Consider the following 16,314-nt stretch of genomic DNA (forward strand, 5'->3'; position numbering starts at 1 on the left):
CTCACAATTCTGACTTTTTTCTGGAATTCTGAGTTTAAATCTCACAATTCTGACTTTTTTTCTGGAATTCTGAGTTTAAATCTGTCAAATCTGACTTTCTCCAGAATTCAGAATTCAACACAATAAGATTGACCAATCAGAATCAAGTTGATTCTTATTGCGTTGAATTGTGACTTCTGGAGAAGTGTGGGCCGTCTCGTGTCCTGCGATGGAGATTCAGAGCTGATGTTCTTTCAGGAACGTCCGGCGACACGGGCGGCTCGGCCATCAGAAGCGTGTTGGGTCTCAGTGAAGTGGACATCGTGGTGGTGTTTCCCCGCGGACGGGTCACCAGAGTCCAGGAGCGCCAGATGACCACCAGCGCCGCAGACAACGTCCATGTGTTCGCAGGTAAACGGGAAACGCTGCTGTAAAACCTTTAAACTGCTCAGTTTTTGTGATATCAACTTCAAATTTGGAACACAACTAGGTTAGACATACGGCTTTAATTTATCAAAAGTGACAGTAAAGACATTTATTATGTTACATGTGCGTGTGCGTCTGTGCGTGTGTGTGTGTGTGTGCGTCTGTGCGTGTGTGTGTGTGTGTGCGTGTGTGTCTGTGCGTGTGTGCGTGTGTGTGCGTCTGTGCGTGTGTGTGTGTGTGTGCGTGTGTGTGTCTGTGCGTGTGTGTGTGTGTGTGCGTCTGTGCGTGCGTGTGTGTGTGTGTCTGTGTGTGTGTGTGTGTGTGTGTGTGTGTGTGTGTGTGTGTGTGTGTCTGTGCGTGTGTGTGTGTGTGTGCGTCTGTGCGTGCGTGTGTGTGTGTGTGTGTGTGTGTGTGTGTGTGTGTGTGTGTCTGTGCGTGTGTGTGTGTGTGTGCGTCTGTGCGTGCGTGTGTGTGTGTGTGTGCGTCTGTGCGTGTGTGTGTGTGTGTGCGTCTGTGCGCTGTGCGTGCGTGTGTGTGTGTGTGTGCGTCTGTGCGTGCATGTGTGTGACGCAGCGGACGGGACGTCTGACGACATTGACGTGGCTCTGAGGAAACTCTTCGCGGACCCAGAGCTGGTTCGACGTCACGGTCTCATGAGCCTGAACTCTGTGAACTGGAGCCGGATCCTGGTTCAGACGGCTCACTTTCTGTTCGCGTTCCTTCGGCTCAGTGGAGGAGATGAAGACCCGCGGGCCGAGCTGGAGGTGCTGGTGCCCACGGGAGGAGCCGGGAACATCACCGGTGCGCGAACCTCAACAAACCTGAAGATTTAAAGATACTTCATATTTGTTAAAGTCCCCCTGTGGTCAATAGTCTTATAACTCATCTTTGATCACCAAAATGACATATTTAAACGTTTTTTCCTTTAAAATATCTTGAATGTAACTCGACTCCCTTGTAGGGCTGTACCCGAATAATCGAATATTCGTTCGGTGGGTTGGTATTCGATTTTAAAATTTGACATTCGAATATATTTTTTTTTTTTTGCACACCTGGGATCCCCCGCGAAACGGTTCTCATCCGCGCTTGAATAAGGCCGGCGACACACTGGCTGCGTGGCGTGAGCGTCTCAGCTGCGTGGCGTGTCCGTTTTTATTTCGGCTCCCATGTTAACAGGTTGGAGTTTGCACACTGCCTGCGTGAGACACGCGGAAAACACGTGCATGCTAGAAATAGAACCGACGCCTAAGTGTTCCAGCAACGGGAGTGTTCTCTGGCTAGAGCGCAGAACAGCGGAGTTTGTATGGACAGAAGTGCATGCCTGAGCTTGTGTTTTGGGTTAAGCTGTTGCTTTGACATTGTGGAAAATAGAATAATAGAAACAAAATGTATTAGCCTTTTTACCCGTTATTATCAATCTAAATTAATCTCGTTTTTAATTTAACTTAATTTCGTTTTTCTTTATTTAAATTTAGTTTTTTCTTTATTTAAATTTCGTTTGACTTTATTTAAATTTCTTTTTTTCTTTATTTAAATTTCTTTTTTTTCTTTTTTTAAATTTCTTTTTTCTTTATTTAAATTTCTTTTTTCTTATTTAAATTTCGTTTTTCTTTATTTAAATTTCGTTTTTCTTTATTTAAATCTACCCTTTACTGTGTCAGTAATTTGTTAGTCAGAAAAATATTAGACTACCTTAAAAGTATTGCTTAATTTAACAGACCTGTGTGTGTGCGTTTTATATCACTAGTGCAGTGTCCGTTCTCGGAGCAAATAAGCCCTGCCCGCGTGAGGCTCGCCGCTTCCCGCTCGCTGTAGTTTACTAAAAGTTTATTAATTCTGAATGTTCGCGTGTCGCGTCTCGCGTGTCCATCTATATTGCACCAAATGAGACACTGTGAAGTCGATTGGATGAACGGTTCTCGAAATAATCAAAATGCAAGAGAGAAGAATATTTTCAGCACCCTCTCTCCGAAGCTTCGAATATTCGATGTTCATTACTACCAAAGCTTCGAAGCTCAAAAAATGGTATTCGGACCAGCCCTACTCCCTTGCCTCATTTAGTATGCGTGGTTCTATGAATATGCAAATGAGCCCCGCCTCCACTCACTCACTCAGCTCAGAGATCCACTGGTTGACGATCACACGTTGATCTGATTGGTTACAAGGTAGTTTGTGACGTCAGAAACACCAGCGATTTCAAAGCGTGTGTTTGAGACTGTCTTTGGTTCACTGCAGTTTTAAGGAGGAAATACTCAGCAATGGTGTCGACTTATGAACTTACACATGCTTTGTCTTAAAGGCACACTATGCAAGATTTGTACCTTAATAGAACAGCTTCGAAATCATTTCGATGGTAAACAAACTCGTAGTAGGGCGAATCATCCCGATAGCAAAGCAGGGGCGGACGAAGGTGGCAAAACCAGCAGTGCAGGTTTGAGAGGTGACGCCCGACAAATCTCGCGAGAATCACGACTTGCTTTACGGCACGACGTCACACATCAACAACATATGAAGAGCCTCTATGGAGACACTAGCACGCATTTCAGACGTGAAACATGGCAAAGTCGACGAAGAAAACGAAGAAAGCGCGGTCGGAAGAGTGCAGAGACGGCAGCGACTCTAGGGGGCGCTGTTTGAGACAAGCAGAAACTGCATAGTGTGCCTTTAAAGTATATTAAAACACCACATATCACATAAACTTCATTACAAGCTGGATTCTCACCACAGGGGACCTTTAACACTTCTAAAATATCTGTTTTAGTGTAGCAGACGTTTGGCTGAATGATTGATGATTATGGTCTGTTCAGCTGGATGCATCATGAAGCTGATGGGAATCCCTCTCCGGCTCGTTGCCATGGTGAACGCCAATGACATCGTCCACCGCGGCGTCCAGAGCGGAGATTTCTCCATGTCCGACGCCGTCAAGCAAACTCTGGCTCCAGCCATCGACATCCAGGTTTGTTTACGTTCATGTGTGTGTGTGTGTGTGTGTGTGTGTGAGACGCCCTCTGCTGTTCAGAGGGATATGTGGAGTGTGTGTGTGCGTGTGAGACGCCCTCTAGTGTTCAGAGGGATATGTGGAGTGTGTGTCTGTGTCTGTGTGTGTGTGTGTGTGTGTGTGTGTGTGTGTGTGTGTGTGTGTGTGTGTTCACAGGACCCATATAACATGGAGCGTGTGTTCTGGCTGCTGTCTGGTAGAGATGGTGTGATGGTGAAGAGAGTGTGTGTGTGTGTGTGTGTGTGTGTGTGTGTGTGTGTGTGTGTGTGTGTGTGTGTGTGTGTGTGTGTGTGTGTGTGTGTGTGTGTGTGAGTGTGTGTTCACAGGACCCGTATAACATGGAGCGTGTGTTCTGGCTGCTGTCTGGTAGAGATGGTGTGATGGTGAAGAGTGTGTGTGTGTGTGTGTGTGTGTGTGTGTGTGTGTGTGTGTGTGTGTGTGTGTTCACAGGACCCGTATAACATGGAGCGTGTGTTCTGGCTGCTGTCTGGTAGAGATGGTGTGATGGTGAAGAGTGTGTGTGTGTGTGTGTGTGTGTGTGTGTGTGTGTGTGTGTGTGTTCACAGGACCCGTATAACATGGAGCGTGTGTTCTGGCTGCTGTCTGGTAGAGATGGTGTGATGGTGAAGAGTTTGATGGAGGAGTTTCAGGAGACGCACAGACTCTCTCTCCCCGCGTCTCTCCATCAGCAGGTGAACGTCTCTCACAGGAGAATAACACACTTCAGCACATATGAGACGAGTTCAGATTCTGCTGTAAACCCAGCGGACACAAATATTATAAGAACGTTTTGCCAACATTCCCATAAGTTATGAAAACACTATTTCTGAATTTGCAAAACATCACATTTTTTAAATGTTGTAAAAAAAAAAACTCTTGGTTATGTGAATGTTAAGGAAACATTGTATCATTCTTCACACATTATGGGAATGTTACTTTTGAATGTTCTCTGAACGCTCTGAAACAAGTAACATTTAAAAAACGTTTGATGAACGTCCAACTGAAACATTTCAGAAATAAAACGCTCTGAGAACATTATTAATGACCAGATAACTTTGAACAAATGTTTTATTAACGTTACAGGAAGAACTATTGTTCATAACTGCTGTAGAAAGACAATAGTGTCATTATTCGCATCAAATCAGATCAAGCTTTGTTTCTCGATGCACATCGTTTCCAGCAGAAAATCATGATGTGAATGTTGATGGTATCTCAGCTAGAGCTGCGGGATAATATGCTGATGTTGGTGATGTTGTAGTTGTGTGAAGTGATGTCGTCGGGGTCGGTGTCTGATGACGGGATCCTGGAGACCATGAGGAGATGCTGGCAGGACAATCACTATCTCCTCTGTCCTCATACCGCTGTGGGCGTGTGGAGACACTATCACTGTCCCATCACACCGGGAGAACACAGGTCACACACACACACACACACACACACACACACACACACACACACACACACACACACACACACACACACACTGGCAGGACAATCACTATCTCCTCTGTCCTCATACCGCTGTGGGCGTGTGGAGACACTATCACTGTCCCATCACACCGGGAGAACACAGGTCACACACACACACACACACACACACACACACACACACACACACACTGGCAGGACAATCACTATCTCCTCTGTCCTCATACCGCTGTGGGCGTGTGGAGACACTATCACTGTCCCATCACACCGGGAGAACACAGGTCACACACACACACACACTCACACACACACACACACACACACACACACACACACTGGCAGGACAATCACTATCTCCTCTGTCCTCATACCGCTGTGGGCGTGTGGAGACACTATCACTGTCCCATCACACCGGGAGAACACAGGTCACACACACACACACACACACACTATAGGACTGACTTTAGGACCCAGAGGAACAGCTCAGTTGCTCCATATAGAGCTATAAGGCCATCTAGTGGCATGAAATATCATGATATATTATTTATTTCCCACAAGAGGTCTGCAAAGACTCCCGATGTAAGATATTTAGAGCTGAATTAAAAGGTTTATGCATGAAATTGTGAGTTATTTTAAATTTACGTTGAAAGAATGTGAGGAATGTGCTTCAATTACTATTTATTTGTTATTTATTGATCAAATCTAGTAATTTAAAGGTAAATAAAATAAATAAAAATCTCCAAAAGAAACTTGCATTATATATTTTTTTAAATATCAAAATGAAATAAAATTAGCTTTCTGGACAAAAAATATATGTTACAAAGTGCAAGGGAAGGATGAGGGTTAGGGTTAGGGTTAGTGATAGATAATAAGTCTGAACATAAACAGCAGAAATACAGCAGAAATACAGCGGTTACGGCTGTTCTCAGTGTTATAACACTACTTTATCAAGCTTTACACAGGTTCATTCATTTCACAGTGTAATTAAGCTCTTTGTATTCAGATGTTGCATTGCGACCGCATCACCAGCCAAGTTCCAGGAGGCCGTGCATCGGGCCGGTTTGACCCTTGACCTCCCTGAAGCAGTGCTAGCGTTAGACGCGCTGGAGTCGCGTTACGAAGTTCTGGAGCGATCGGACGACTGGGAGTCGAGACTGAGACGCCACATCGAGTCCATCGGCTCCTCAAGAGAACGCAGAGACCAGAGCCTGGCATGAAGAGCATCAGATCTGGGGTCTGCTGATCGCCACTCATTTTTGACTGGAAGATTTTACTTTTTTCTTCTTCATTGAATCTTGGTAAAGGTTTTTGCACTTGCTGTGTGAACACCAAAAAATCATGGACATGATTCGAACAGGTTTAATGGTCCTGAAAACAATAGTCACACTTGTGCTCCTCGCGGTCAGACGAGTTTCCTCTAGTGGAAGCGTTTGGTACTGCAGCCGGACACACTCTCACTGAAAGATCATTTACTGAGAGATCAACCTGAACTTTTGAACACAACTTGATTAGATTTATAACTTTGATTTTCTTGCAGTTTTAGATTAAAATGTGATTTTGAAAGTATATATTTCATATACAATTTTTGCAGTTTTCATAACAATTCACATAAATTCTGTTACTTTTGTAAATTCACTTTTTAAAACTGTTTTCACTTCAGCAATAATCTGCCAAGTGTCATCTTGGAAAAGAGATCAAACTTCAGTCTGTCGCTCTAAAGCATTCAAGATTTACCACAGTTTAAGTTGGAAATGTAATGTTCAGGTCTATGCTCAAAAAAGTGAATAAATGGATTATAAATACAGCGTCAGTATAATTTAGTACATAAAATCTCCTTAAAAATACAAAATATTACATAAAAAGCATTATCAAACTTAAATATAGTACATTCATTTCACTGACAAAACAAACGTGAAGAGCACCAGAGGATTAGAGATTCACAGCAGGATATTAATAATGAATGTGGTGTGGATAAACTGCTCTGTCATGATCGTCCAGTGGTGTCATTTTACTGTATGCATGAAGACCAGGTTCAAATCCTGTTTTTATAATGCAAAACACTCGAGTTCCAGTGATCGGCCTGCTTTATTATATATAGACGAGCGGAATCAACTTTTTAATAACACCGTTTGTGTTTCATCAGAAAAACCAATGCCCAATACAAATAACTATTATTGTTTATGATAAACCTCTACAGAACTTTCACTGGAAGAATTACAGCAATGCTTCCAGACCCAGTTCACTGAACATCAACCGAGAACATGCATTATTAACACTTTTACAGTTGCTTTTCCAGAATATTATGCATTATTTTAACAAAAAAACGGCTAAGATTTAAATGAATGTGTAAATGCTGAAGCTCTTTGTGCTGGTCTGAACATTATTTTGTGAATTTTGGACAGTTGCATGCAAACACTTGTTTCTGCACAAATCAAAACTGCCAAATTCACTAAAACCAATGACTATTAGTCGTTTTGCACCTACAATAATCATGCAACTTAATCATCAAATGTAAACAAATATTTTTAAATAAAATGTTTTTTGGAAGTTGCATTCAAAACTCAAAACTCCAGACTGTAAATCTATTTGTATGTGTCAGTATTTTTAATTGTTCTGAATAAACAGAATCTCACTTTGAATGCCTTCTTAGAAAGGATTGTGTGTGTGTGTGTGTGTGTGTGTGTGTGTGTGTGTGTGTGTGTGTGTGTGTGTGTGTGTGTGTGTGTGTGTGTGTGTGTGTGTGTGTGTGTGTGTGTGTGAGTGTGTGTGTGTGTGTGTGTGTGAGAGGGTTTGTGTGTGTGTGTGTGTGTGTGTGTGTGTGTGTGTGTGTGTGTGTGTGTGTCTGTGTGTGTGTGTGTGTGTGTGTGTGTGTGTGTGTGTGTGTGTGAGAGGGTTTGTGTGAGAGGGTTTGTGTGTGTGTGTGTGTGTGTGTGTGTGTGTGTGTGTGTGTGTGTGTGTGTGTGTGTGTGTGTGTGTGTGTGTGTGTGCACTGCAAAAAATGCTTTTCTTACTTAGTATTTTTGTTTTGTTTCCAGTCCAAATATCTAAAAATTCTTAAATCAAGAAGCATTTACTAGAGAAGTAAAATGACATAAGAAATTCTATTTTGTTTTAAGGTAAAAAGAAAGTACTTTAAGTAATTTTGCTTAAAACAAGCAAAAAAATCTGAATTCAAAAAAAAAACAAGATTTTTTTTGCTTGTTTTAAGCAAAATTACTTAAAGTACTTTCTTTTTACCTTAAAACAAAATAGAATTTCTTATGTCATTTTACTTCTCTAGTAAATGCTTCTTGATTTAAGAATTTTTAGATATTTGGACTGGAAACAAAACAAAAATACTAACTTAGAAAGCATTTTTTGCAGTGTGAGTGAGTGAGTGTGTGTGTGTGTGTGTGTGTGTGTGTGTGTGTGTGTGTGTGTGTGTGTGTGTGTGTGTGTGTGTGTGTGTGTGTGTGTGTGTGTGTGTGTGTGTGTGTGTGTGTGTGTGAGAGGGTTTGTGTGTGTGTGTGTGTGTGTGTGTGTGTGTGTGTGTGTGTGTGTGTGTGTGTGTGTGTGTGTGTGTGTGTGTGTGTGTGTGTGTGTGTGTATGTGTGTGTGTGTGTGTGTGTGTGTGTGTGTGTGTGTGTGTGTGTGTGTGTGTGTGTGTGTGTGTGTGTGTGTGTGTGTGTGTGTGTGTGTGTGTGTGTGTGTGTGTGTGATAATGAAGGTGAGTGTTTAACTTGAGAAGGCTTTATTGCAGTATAAATGTTTTAGTGGATCTGAACATTTGGACTTTGGTTATGATGGTGTTCAAGCCGAACTCAACATGAACTCACACACACACACACACACACACTTGTGATGAACACTGGAGTCACTTTAAACGAGTGTTAGTCATTAGTTAATGCTTTTACTCTTTCCACCACCATGATTCATTCTGGGTCACATTTCTTGTTTTTATTGGCGTTTTCCATCTTCTTTGTGAATTGATGATTTATGATAATGATTTTTTAATGAATTAATAATGATTCTCCCCCTGGCCGTTGGCAGTGGCATCAACACAGGCTTTCCCACGGAATTGGGCTCGTTTCAAATAAATTGCATAAATTGTATCAGACTGAAATGCTTGTATTTTAATATATTACTCATTTCATATTCTACCAATGATAAAACTACAAGATGATGCCTATGTACAGATTTGCATCTTTATGAACTCAGATTCTGTGGCCGCGATGAAATGCACTAGAACAAAAGATAGTTTTAATAGTTTAATATCTGCACAAACGTACAGTCAAGCCATCATCAGTACAGTTCTACTCATATCTGCTGCTATGTATTAGCCATACAAATATCTAGCGGCTATACAAAGTTGGTTTACAAAAGGTCGATGATGGTTGGTTGGTTGGTTGGTTGGTGGGCGGGCTCCTCCTGAGATGATGTCACGCCTCTCTGAGCGCTTCATTGGTGGAGTCTGTAGGGGTGGGCGTGGCTTGACATGTGCAGGAGCTTCATCAGTAGATCTTGGCTAGTTGAAGCCGTACCGTCACCGTCTCCATCCACACACGACTGGTCCACACTGCAGCCCTCTGATTCACACACACACACACACACACACAAATCAGTTTCAGAAACTAAGGAGAAACACTGTTATAAAGTATCCACCACTTTTTTTGGTGTGTGAAAACCTTGCAAACGATTCAGTGCATGGGTGAACTGCCCGAATGAATCAAACTCGATCGCAACCGCGACCTTTTGACCGATTACATCAAAACAGTGATTCGTTCATCAATATGGCATGAGCTGATAGAAAGCAATGCAACATGATTGGTTAAATATTGTCAAGGAAAGTGATACTCAGATCGGTATACGGTCCCAGACCGCAACATAGTGTCGGCCCAGATCCGGTACGCATGGTTTCCTCACGGTCCAGATGTGGGCCGGATCTGGGCCGACACTGTTGCTGTCTGAGTACGAAAGGCAGAAAGTGTTTGTCCAGTGCAATAGCATCAACTAGCATCCCACGAGGGTGAATATATGAAACTAACCTGCGTCACAGCAGACCCCAGGAGCGGCGCAGCGCCCTTCATAACCACACGCTCTCCCAGCCGCGTCGCAGGGAGTCGGCAGAGAGTCCTCCTCCAGACAGCGAAAGGTTTCTGGCGAGCCGACCAGACAGCCGATCCCTTCACCACAGCAGATACTGGGACCGAAACACCGGCCGCGATCACCAGGACCGCATGACATGCACTGCAGAGGACCAGAAGGACACGTCTCAGTAATGTCTTCAGCGTTCAAACACAGACAGACACAAAGGCCAGGTGTGTTGGGCTAGTTTCAGCCCGACGCAGTTTTCAATTTCACGTCTGCAACTGGCTTTTAAAGGGAATGGGAGATGAGACTCTGATTGGTTTATTGCACGTTACGCCCAAACCACACCCATTCCTCATTAAGAAAATAGAGACGACCCTTTTAGGCCATGCACCGGGAGCACTGACCATTTTCCCCGTCGTTAAACTAACAAAAGTGGATTCGGACCATGCACTTAGATCGTTAAAATAGGGCTTAAAGTGTCGGCCCAGATCCGGCCCACATCTGGTCCCCGGATCTGGGCCAACACTATGTTGCTGTCTGGGAATGTATGCCTTAAAGGAGACATATCATGCTTTTAAATCGTTCCTTTTTACATATAAATCATACATTTGTAGTCTATATAAAGCGGAACTGCAATGCTTGGGTCTGAATTCCTCATTATTATAGCTCCACAGGCCCCTTTTCTACCCCTTTTCTGATGTGCGTCTGAGAGCAACTCGTTTTGGTGCGGTCTCTTTAAATGCAAATGAGACACTTCATACCCCGCCCCCTCTCCAGGTTGCAGAGGTGACACTCGGTTCAACTCCACCCCGTTCGGCCATTTTTGTAGTTTGATAGCAGAGATACGATTATCTAGCGGCACAGAAACTTTTTATTCACACGTTATTAACAAAATGTCAACAACGGAAGACTTGTCCAGCCAGCCTTACATGTTCGAGCCAGAGCCGGAGCGAGATGAAAATGAAGACGACGAACCTGCAGAACAACGTCTTCATATGGATGTATCGCAATGGTGTGTTACTGTATTTACATTATGAAACTTTGGTCTTCCGACCTTTTACCACCGTGTCGATTTATTTTGATTAATATGTGCGAGGGAGAGAGAGCAAGACAGCGTCTAGTTTGGAGACGGCGTCTTGTTTACATTTTCGCCTGGCTCCGAAGAGAGAGAGTGAGCGTGCGCGCGACCAGGTCTCTCTCTCTGCTCGTTCTTTCAGTTAAACATGCGCCGTCACAAGCGCGGCGGTTCATCTACATTAGACGGTGTAATGAAGCGTGTGGGTTACTACATCCAACAACCGAACATTTTAACTTACCCTCTCGTAACTTCTGCATCTTTTAGCTTGGACTACAAAATTGCAGCGAGAAATGAAAATGGCGGATTGCTCGAAGTGTTGGGCTGGACGTCAATGTCCTTATTTGGCAGTTCCGCTGCAAATACTGTGACGTAATAGTTCACAAAACGTCATAGATAACAGAAAAATCGGAACAGGTTGAAAAATATGACCAAAACAGAATATAAAGATATCAACGAAGCACCTGAAGAGAATAATTTCGACTTTTCTGTACTTCTAAACACTCCAAATATACAACAAAATGCATTTAAGGGCTAAAAAAGTGGATTTAGCATGATATGTCCCCTTTAAAGGTACAGTCTGTAAGAATGACTAGTGGTCGAAATAGGTACTGCAGTCCAAATTCAAAATATCTGATATCGTCGTTTCTCCCGCCTCCTCAGACTCGACGCTCACACGGGTCGCCAGTTTGAGCACACGCAACAGGAACGAGTGCAATGGACAATGAAGATTGGCACTGTGCAGTATCACAGACCAAAACAAAAACCTGGAAACGCACATTTCAAAGTAAAATAACTGGCTATACAAGTGTTTTTCAGAGAAACGAGTATGTGAACTTAGCATGTTTCCTCAATATATGCAAACATTTTATGGTATTTTTATGCTTAAGTAGAGTGAATAAGTTACATACAGCACCTTTAAGGAAGCAAATGAACATACCTGTCGAGACGGCCAATCCTGTACGGCTCGTTTGCCTCCGATGGGGCAGTTAGAGATGTAACAGGCCGAGCAAATGGACATCAGACACAGCAGACAAACCACTGACAGCAGACCTCCAGACATATCTGTGCACAAACTCCATTACAACACAACACTCTCTAAATGCAAAAAAATGCTTTTCTTACTTAGTATTTTTGTCTTGTTTCCAGTCCAAATATCAAACATTTCTTAAATCAAGATGCATTTACTAAAGTAGTAGTTGATGCTTAAAAAAAGCAAAATTATCTGTCAATGGGGTAATAAAAATAATCTTGTTTCTGATTGAATTTTGCTTTTTTTAAACATCAAATCACTTAATTTTGATTTATTTCCCCAGAAAACAAGACATAATGTCTTACGTCATTTTACTACTTTAGTAAATGTATCTTGATTTAATTTTTTTTGGATATTTGAACTGGAAACAAGACAAAAATACTGAGTAAGAAAAGCATTTTTCGCAGTGAACACTATAAATAAAGTTGCAGTACTTACTTTAGCGAGGCTGAGATGGACAGCTATAGTGAAGAGATTCAGCTTCTGAGCAACGATGTTCATGTGTACGGTGTGAGGAGACTCTTTTTATACCCCTTTGCTCTCTTTGCTGCGTGATATTATCACATTATTACCTGTTAGCTACAATCAAGGAGCCGTAACTATCTAAATGTTAATGATGTGGCCTGATTAGGTCAGAGGACCGGTCACTACGCTGTCCAGTCGCAGGGATGTGCATCATTAGTGCCCGTGATCAGGCATACGGTGTGACACAGGTGAACGGCAGATGTGGATTAAAACAAGAACATTAGTTTTAAAACTTTCTGAAACGTCACTCTTAAAAAATTAAAAATAAGTTTCCAAAAGGAGGCTTTCACAACGATGCAAAGTTGTTGTTTCGCTGGCACTCAGATACATCTCTAGTTTCAGTATTATTCGTTCTTCAGACATTCCTCTTTAAACACAATAAGTATCCGCTATTTGAAAAGTGAACTACATTTGGTTTTTGATCATTGAAAATGGGTCAAATGAAACTATTTGAAAATAAAGTCGCATTGGGACCCCAATATCTATGTGATTGAACCATATAGGGCCTTTAAAATGAAGATATCAAAAGAAAAGTTTATTAAGAATGAGAATCTAAAATCATATTAAGATATCTTTAATACTTTTTGAGAGATAGGCATGCAAACTTTGGAAAAAGAATATGGCCTCAGACTGGTGTATTCTATGCAATTTTGTTGATAGTGAGACGTGAGATACATTTCTAGTTTCAACATTATTTGTTCTTTAGATATTCCTCTTAAAAGAAAGAAACTCTCGGCTGTGTGCAAACTGACCCACATTTGGTTTTTGACAACTGAAAATGTGTACAATTGACCAGTTAACACATGGAGCCGCATTAAGATCTCCATATCTCTGGGATTAAACCATCGAGGGCCTTTAAAATGAAGAAAGCAAAAGAAATGTTAATCTAAAGTGATATTAAGATATATTTAAGATATTACTTAAACTACCTGAGTTAGGCATGCAAACATGAGGCAAAAAAAGCAAAAACAAGAAGTGCATATAATGATACAAATATTTCTGAAGTAAACAGATTTCACTAATAGATCTACCAATCTTTGTGTAAAAATAAAATAATGATGCTGCCATCTTTCTAAATGAATTTTTACCCCGCTGTAAATTGGCTCCAAATCTCAGGTAAAATTTTATTTTTGACCCCCCTCTACAAAATAGTGGATTACTCAGTAAATATACATCCATGACATTTAATATTTTGCCTTTCTTCTTCATTTATGTATTTCTTTCACTAGATAAAAAATAATCAAAATCAACACTTGTAGCCGGGGGCCTCTGGCTGAGATGACACGAATGACCCTATAAACATTTCTCAATTTTGGTCATTGCTAAGTTCCATTAATAGCAGAGTCAATGCAAAATATTGCAACATGAGCGTAATGTAATATCTTTAGATAAGATTAACCCCCAAAACTAGTCTTGCTGTGTTTTCAAGACATACAACCGGTCAACAGTTGTTAGGCATCTTTAATTTCAACAATCGCTGGGACGCACTAGAACCACATAGGATTTTAAATTGCTCTTTTATAGTTTTTTACTTTTACTCTTTATCTTGTACTGACCATGAAAACAGCAAAGGAGGCTCTGGCATGTCGTTAATATACCAGCCAAACAACAACAGTGTTTTAGGATCCATGTTCAAAGCTCCTGCTCTCTCCGATCGGACACTGGCGTCCCCCAGGGCTCGGTCCTCGGCCCTCTGCTGTTCATGCCAAACACTCCCAGTGTGTCTCCAGGGATCTGAACAACCATGACATCAAAGTGGCTGATGATTGTGGAGGACAAAAAGACTTTTGTGGCACAGAAGCATGTGACAAGCATATTTTGTTTTAAAGGGGTGGTTGATTATGATTTCACTTCTCTAACTTTAGTTAGTGTGTAATGTTGCTGTTTGAGCATAAACAACATCTGCAAAGTTACGACGCCCAAAGTTCAAAGCAAAGGGAGATATTTTCTTTTACAGAAATCGCTTTTTAAGAACTACAACAAACGGCTGGTAGAGACTACACCACATTCCTCCAGGGTTAGTGACATCACAAACCCTAAAATTTACATAAACCCCGCCCCCGGGACACGATTTATAGATTATCATGACAGAATAAGCTAATCAGTGATTAGAAGATAACTACGCATAAGCTACATCAATCCATAACTAACCATTCAGAAATGTCCTGTTGCTTCTACATGTTGTCACTTCTTCTAGAGTCTCTCCATCATTGTCTGACTCCGGTTTGAACATAAAAGGCTAAAAGTTTTTGAAATGTTCAGTGTGTGTCTGTGTGAGGTAATCGGAGCTGCTAACACACACACACACACACACACACACACACACACACACACACATACAAGCTCTTGAAGCTCCGCCCTCTGTGCCGGGAGCAGCAGCTCATTTGCATTTAAAGGGACATTTAAAGGCTCAGCCTCAAAAAGTGACAATTTTAACATGCTATAAATAATTGTCTGTGGGGTATTTTGAGCTAAAACTTCACACACACACTCTGGGGACATCAGAGACTTATTGTACATCTTGTGAAAAGTGCATTATATCACCGCTTTAAGTTCTGCAAGTGACAATAAATAGGAAATGATGAGAGAATGTTCTTGAAGACATGACATGTTCTGCAGAGTTCATATGTAACTTGCGGGAGCTTGAATCAGGGGAATAATGAGTTCTGAAGTGATTAATCCGCAGAGTCACAGAGTAATGACACAATTGTCACATTTAACACGTCCTCTCTGCTTTTCAATCATTTATCTCTGATTAGCCTTTAATAGGTCACATATCCCATGGATTTAATCAAATTATAGAATTATTACCTCGGGTCAACATAGGCGGCCGTTGATGGAAAGTCACATGCTGCTTTTACCAAAGTAAATCAGTTGAACAGTTAGATAGTTGTTTAGTTCATTTGAGCAGCGATACTGTGATATCGTCAGTGAGTCAATGGGAACTTACTGGTGTGTCTTTATATTAAAGCCCCCCTGTGGTCAAGCTTCACAATCCAGCTTTTAATGTAGTTTATGTGTCTATGTGGTGTTTTTAATATGCTTTAAGACAAAGCATGTGTAAGTTCATAAGTCGACACCATTGCTGAGTATTTCCTCCTTAAAACTGCAGTGAACCAAAGACAGTCTCAAACACACGCTTTGAAATCGCTGGTGTTTCTGACGTCACAAACTACCTTGTAACCAATCAGATCAACGTGTGATCGTCAACCAGTGGATCTCTGAGCTGAGTGAGTGAGTGGAGGCGGGGCTCATTTGCATATTCATAGAGCCGCGCATACTAAATGAGGCAAGGGTGTCGAGTTACATTCAAGATATTTGAAGGCATTTTTTTTTTTAAGGAAAAATGTCATTTTGGTGATCAAAGGTGAGTTTTAAGGGATACAATTATTGACTTTGCGGGGACTTTAATACACCAGACACTTTTTGCTAATGCTATTTTGTTTTAATGTGTTTCACGTGAACAGAGTAACAAGTAACAAGCTTCTGTTTCTACACAAACACATCAGTGATTTTTATGTGGCGATAAATGTCATGTGACTGATCACTCTGGACCTGCAGGAAAATGACATCATGTCAACACTGATTAGACACATGGTGTAATTACAGTCTCTACCAGCAGGGGCTAATGGGGCTAGTCCCAGTCTAGGGTCCATCATATCAGCTTCTGACACAACCAGTAGTGTGAGTTTGGGGCTTTGGGACTATTTGTATTTGTGGGACACTAGTAATCAATAGGGGTGTAACGATACCCTCATGTCACGATTCGATACACATCAC

At 41.7% G+C, this 16,314-nt stretch overlaps 2 protein-coding genes across 3 annotated transcripts in view; one reads left to right on the forward strand and one right to left on the reverse strand.

Moving 5' to 3' along the window:
• Window positions 1–7,398, forward strand: part of LOC309498538 (threonine synthase-like 2) — a 33,898-nt gene extending 26,500 nt beyond the window's left edge. Inside the window, exons 5-10 of one of the 2 annotated variants that reach the window (XM_082169307.1) lie at window positions 238–390; window positions 979–1,206; window positions 3,213–3,361; window positions 3,970–4,095; window positions 4,662–4,816; window positions 5,835–7,398. In XM_082169307.1, the coding sequence (XP_082025433.1) occupies window positions 238–390; window positions 979–1,206; window positions 3,213–3,361; window positions 3,970–4,095; window positions 4,662–4,816; window positions 5,835–6,048 (1,025 nt within the window). In that variant the 3' untranslated portion in view covers window positions 6,049–7,398. Of the gene's footprint in view, window positions 1–237; window positions 391–978; window positions 1,207–3,212; window positions 3,362–3,969; window positions 4,096–4,661; window positions 5,257–5,834 lie in introns of both variants that reach the window. The other variant, XM_082169306.1, reaches the window with a different exon arrangement.
• Window positions 7,399–9,067: 1,669 nt separating this feature from the next.
• On the reverse strand, window positions 9,068–12,508 carry LOC309498380 (isotocin-neurophysin IT 1-like). Its single transcript, XM_082169088.1, has 4 exons — window positions 12,448–12,508; window positions 11,917–12,041; window positions 9,856–10,057; window positions 9,068–9,396 (listed from the first exon to the last, which is right to left on the reverse strand). Exons 2-4 carry the CDS (start codon window positions 12,037–12,039, stop codon window positions 9,269–9,271), a joined length of 453 nt encoding a protein of 150 aa, XP_082025214.1. The 5' UTR covers window positions 12,040–12,041; window positions 12,448–12,508; the 3' UTR covers window positions 9,068–9,268.
• Between the last annotated feature and the right edge of the window lie 3,806 nt (window positions 12,509–16,314).

Source organism: Leuciscus leuciscus (assembly GCF_965113295.1).
Source record: "Leuciscus leuciscus genome assembly, chromosome: 5".
NCBI lineage: Eukaryota > Metazoa > Chordata > Actinopteri > Cypriniformes > Leuciscidae > Leuciscus > Leuciscus leuciscus.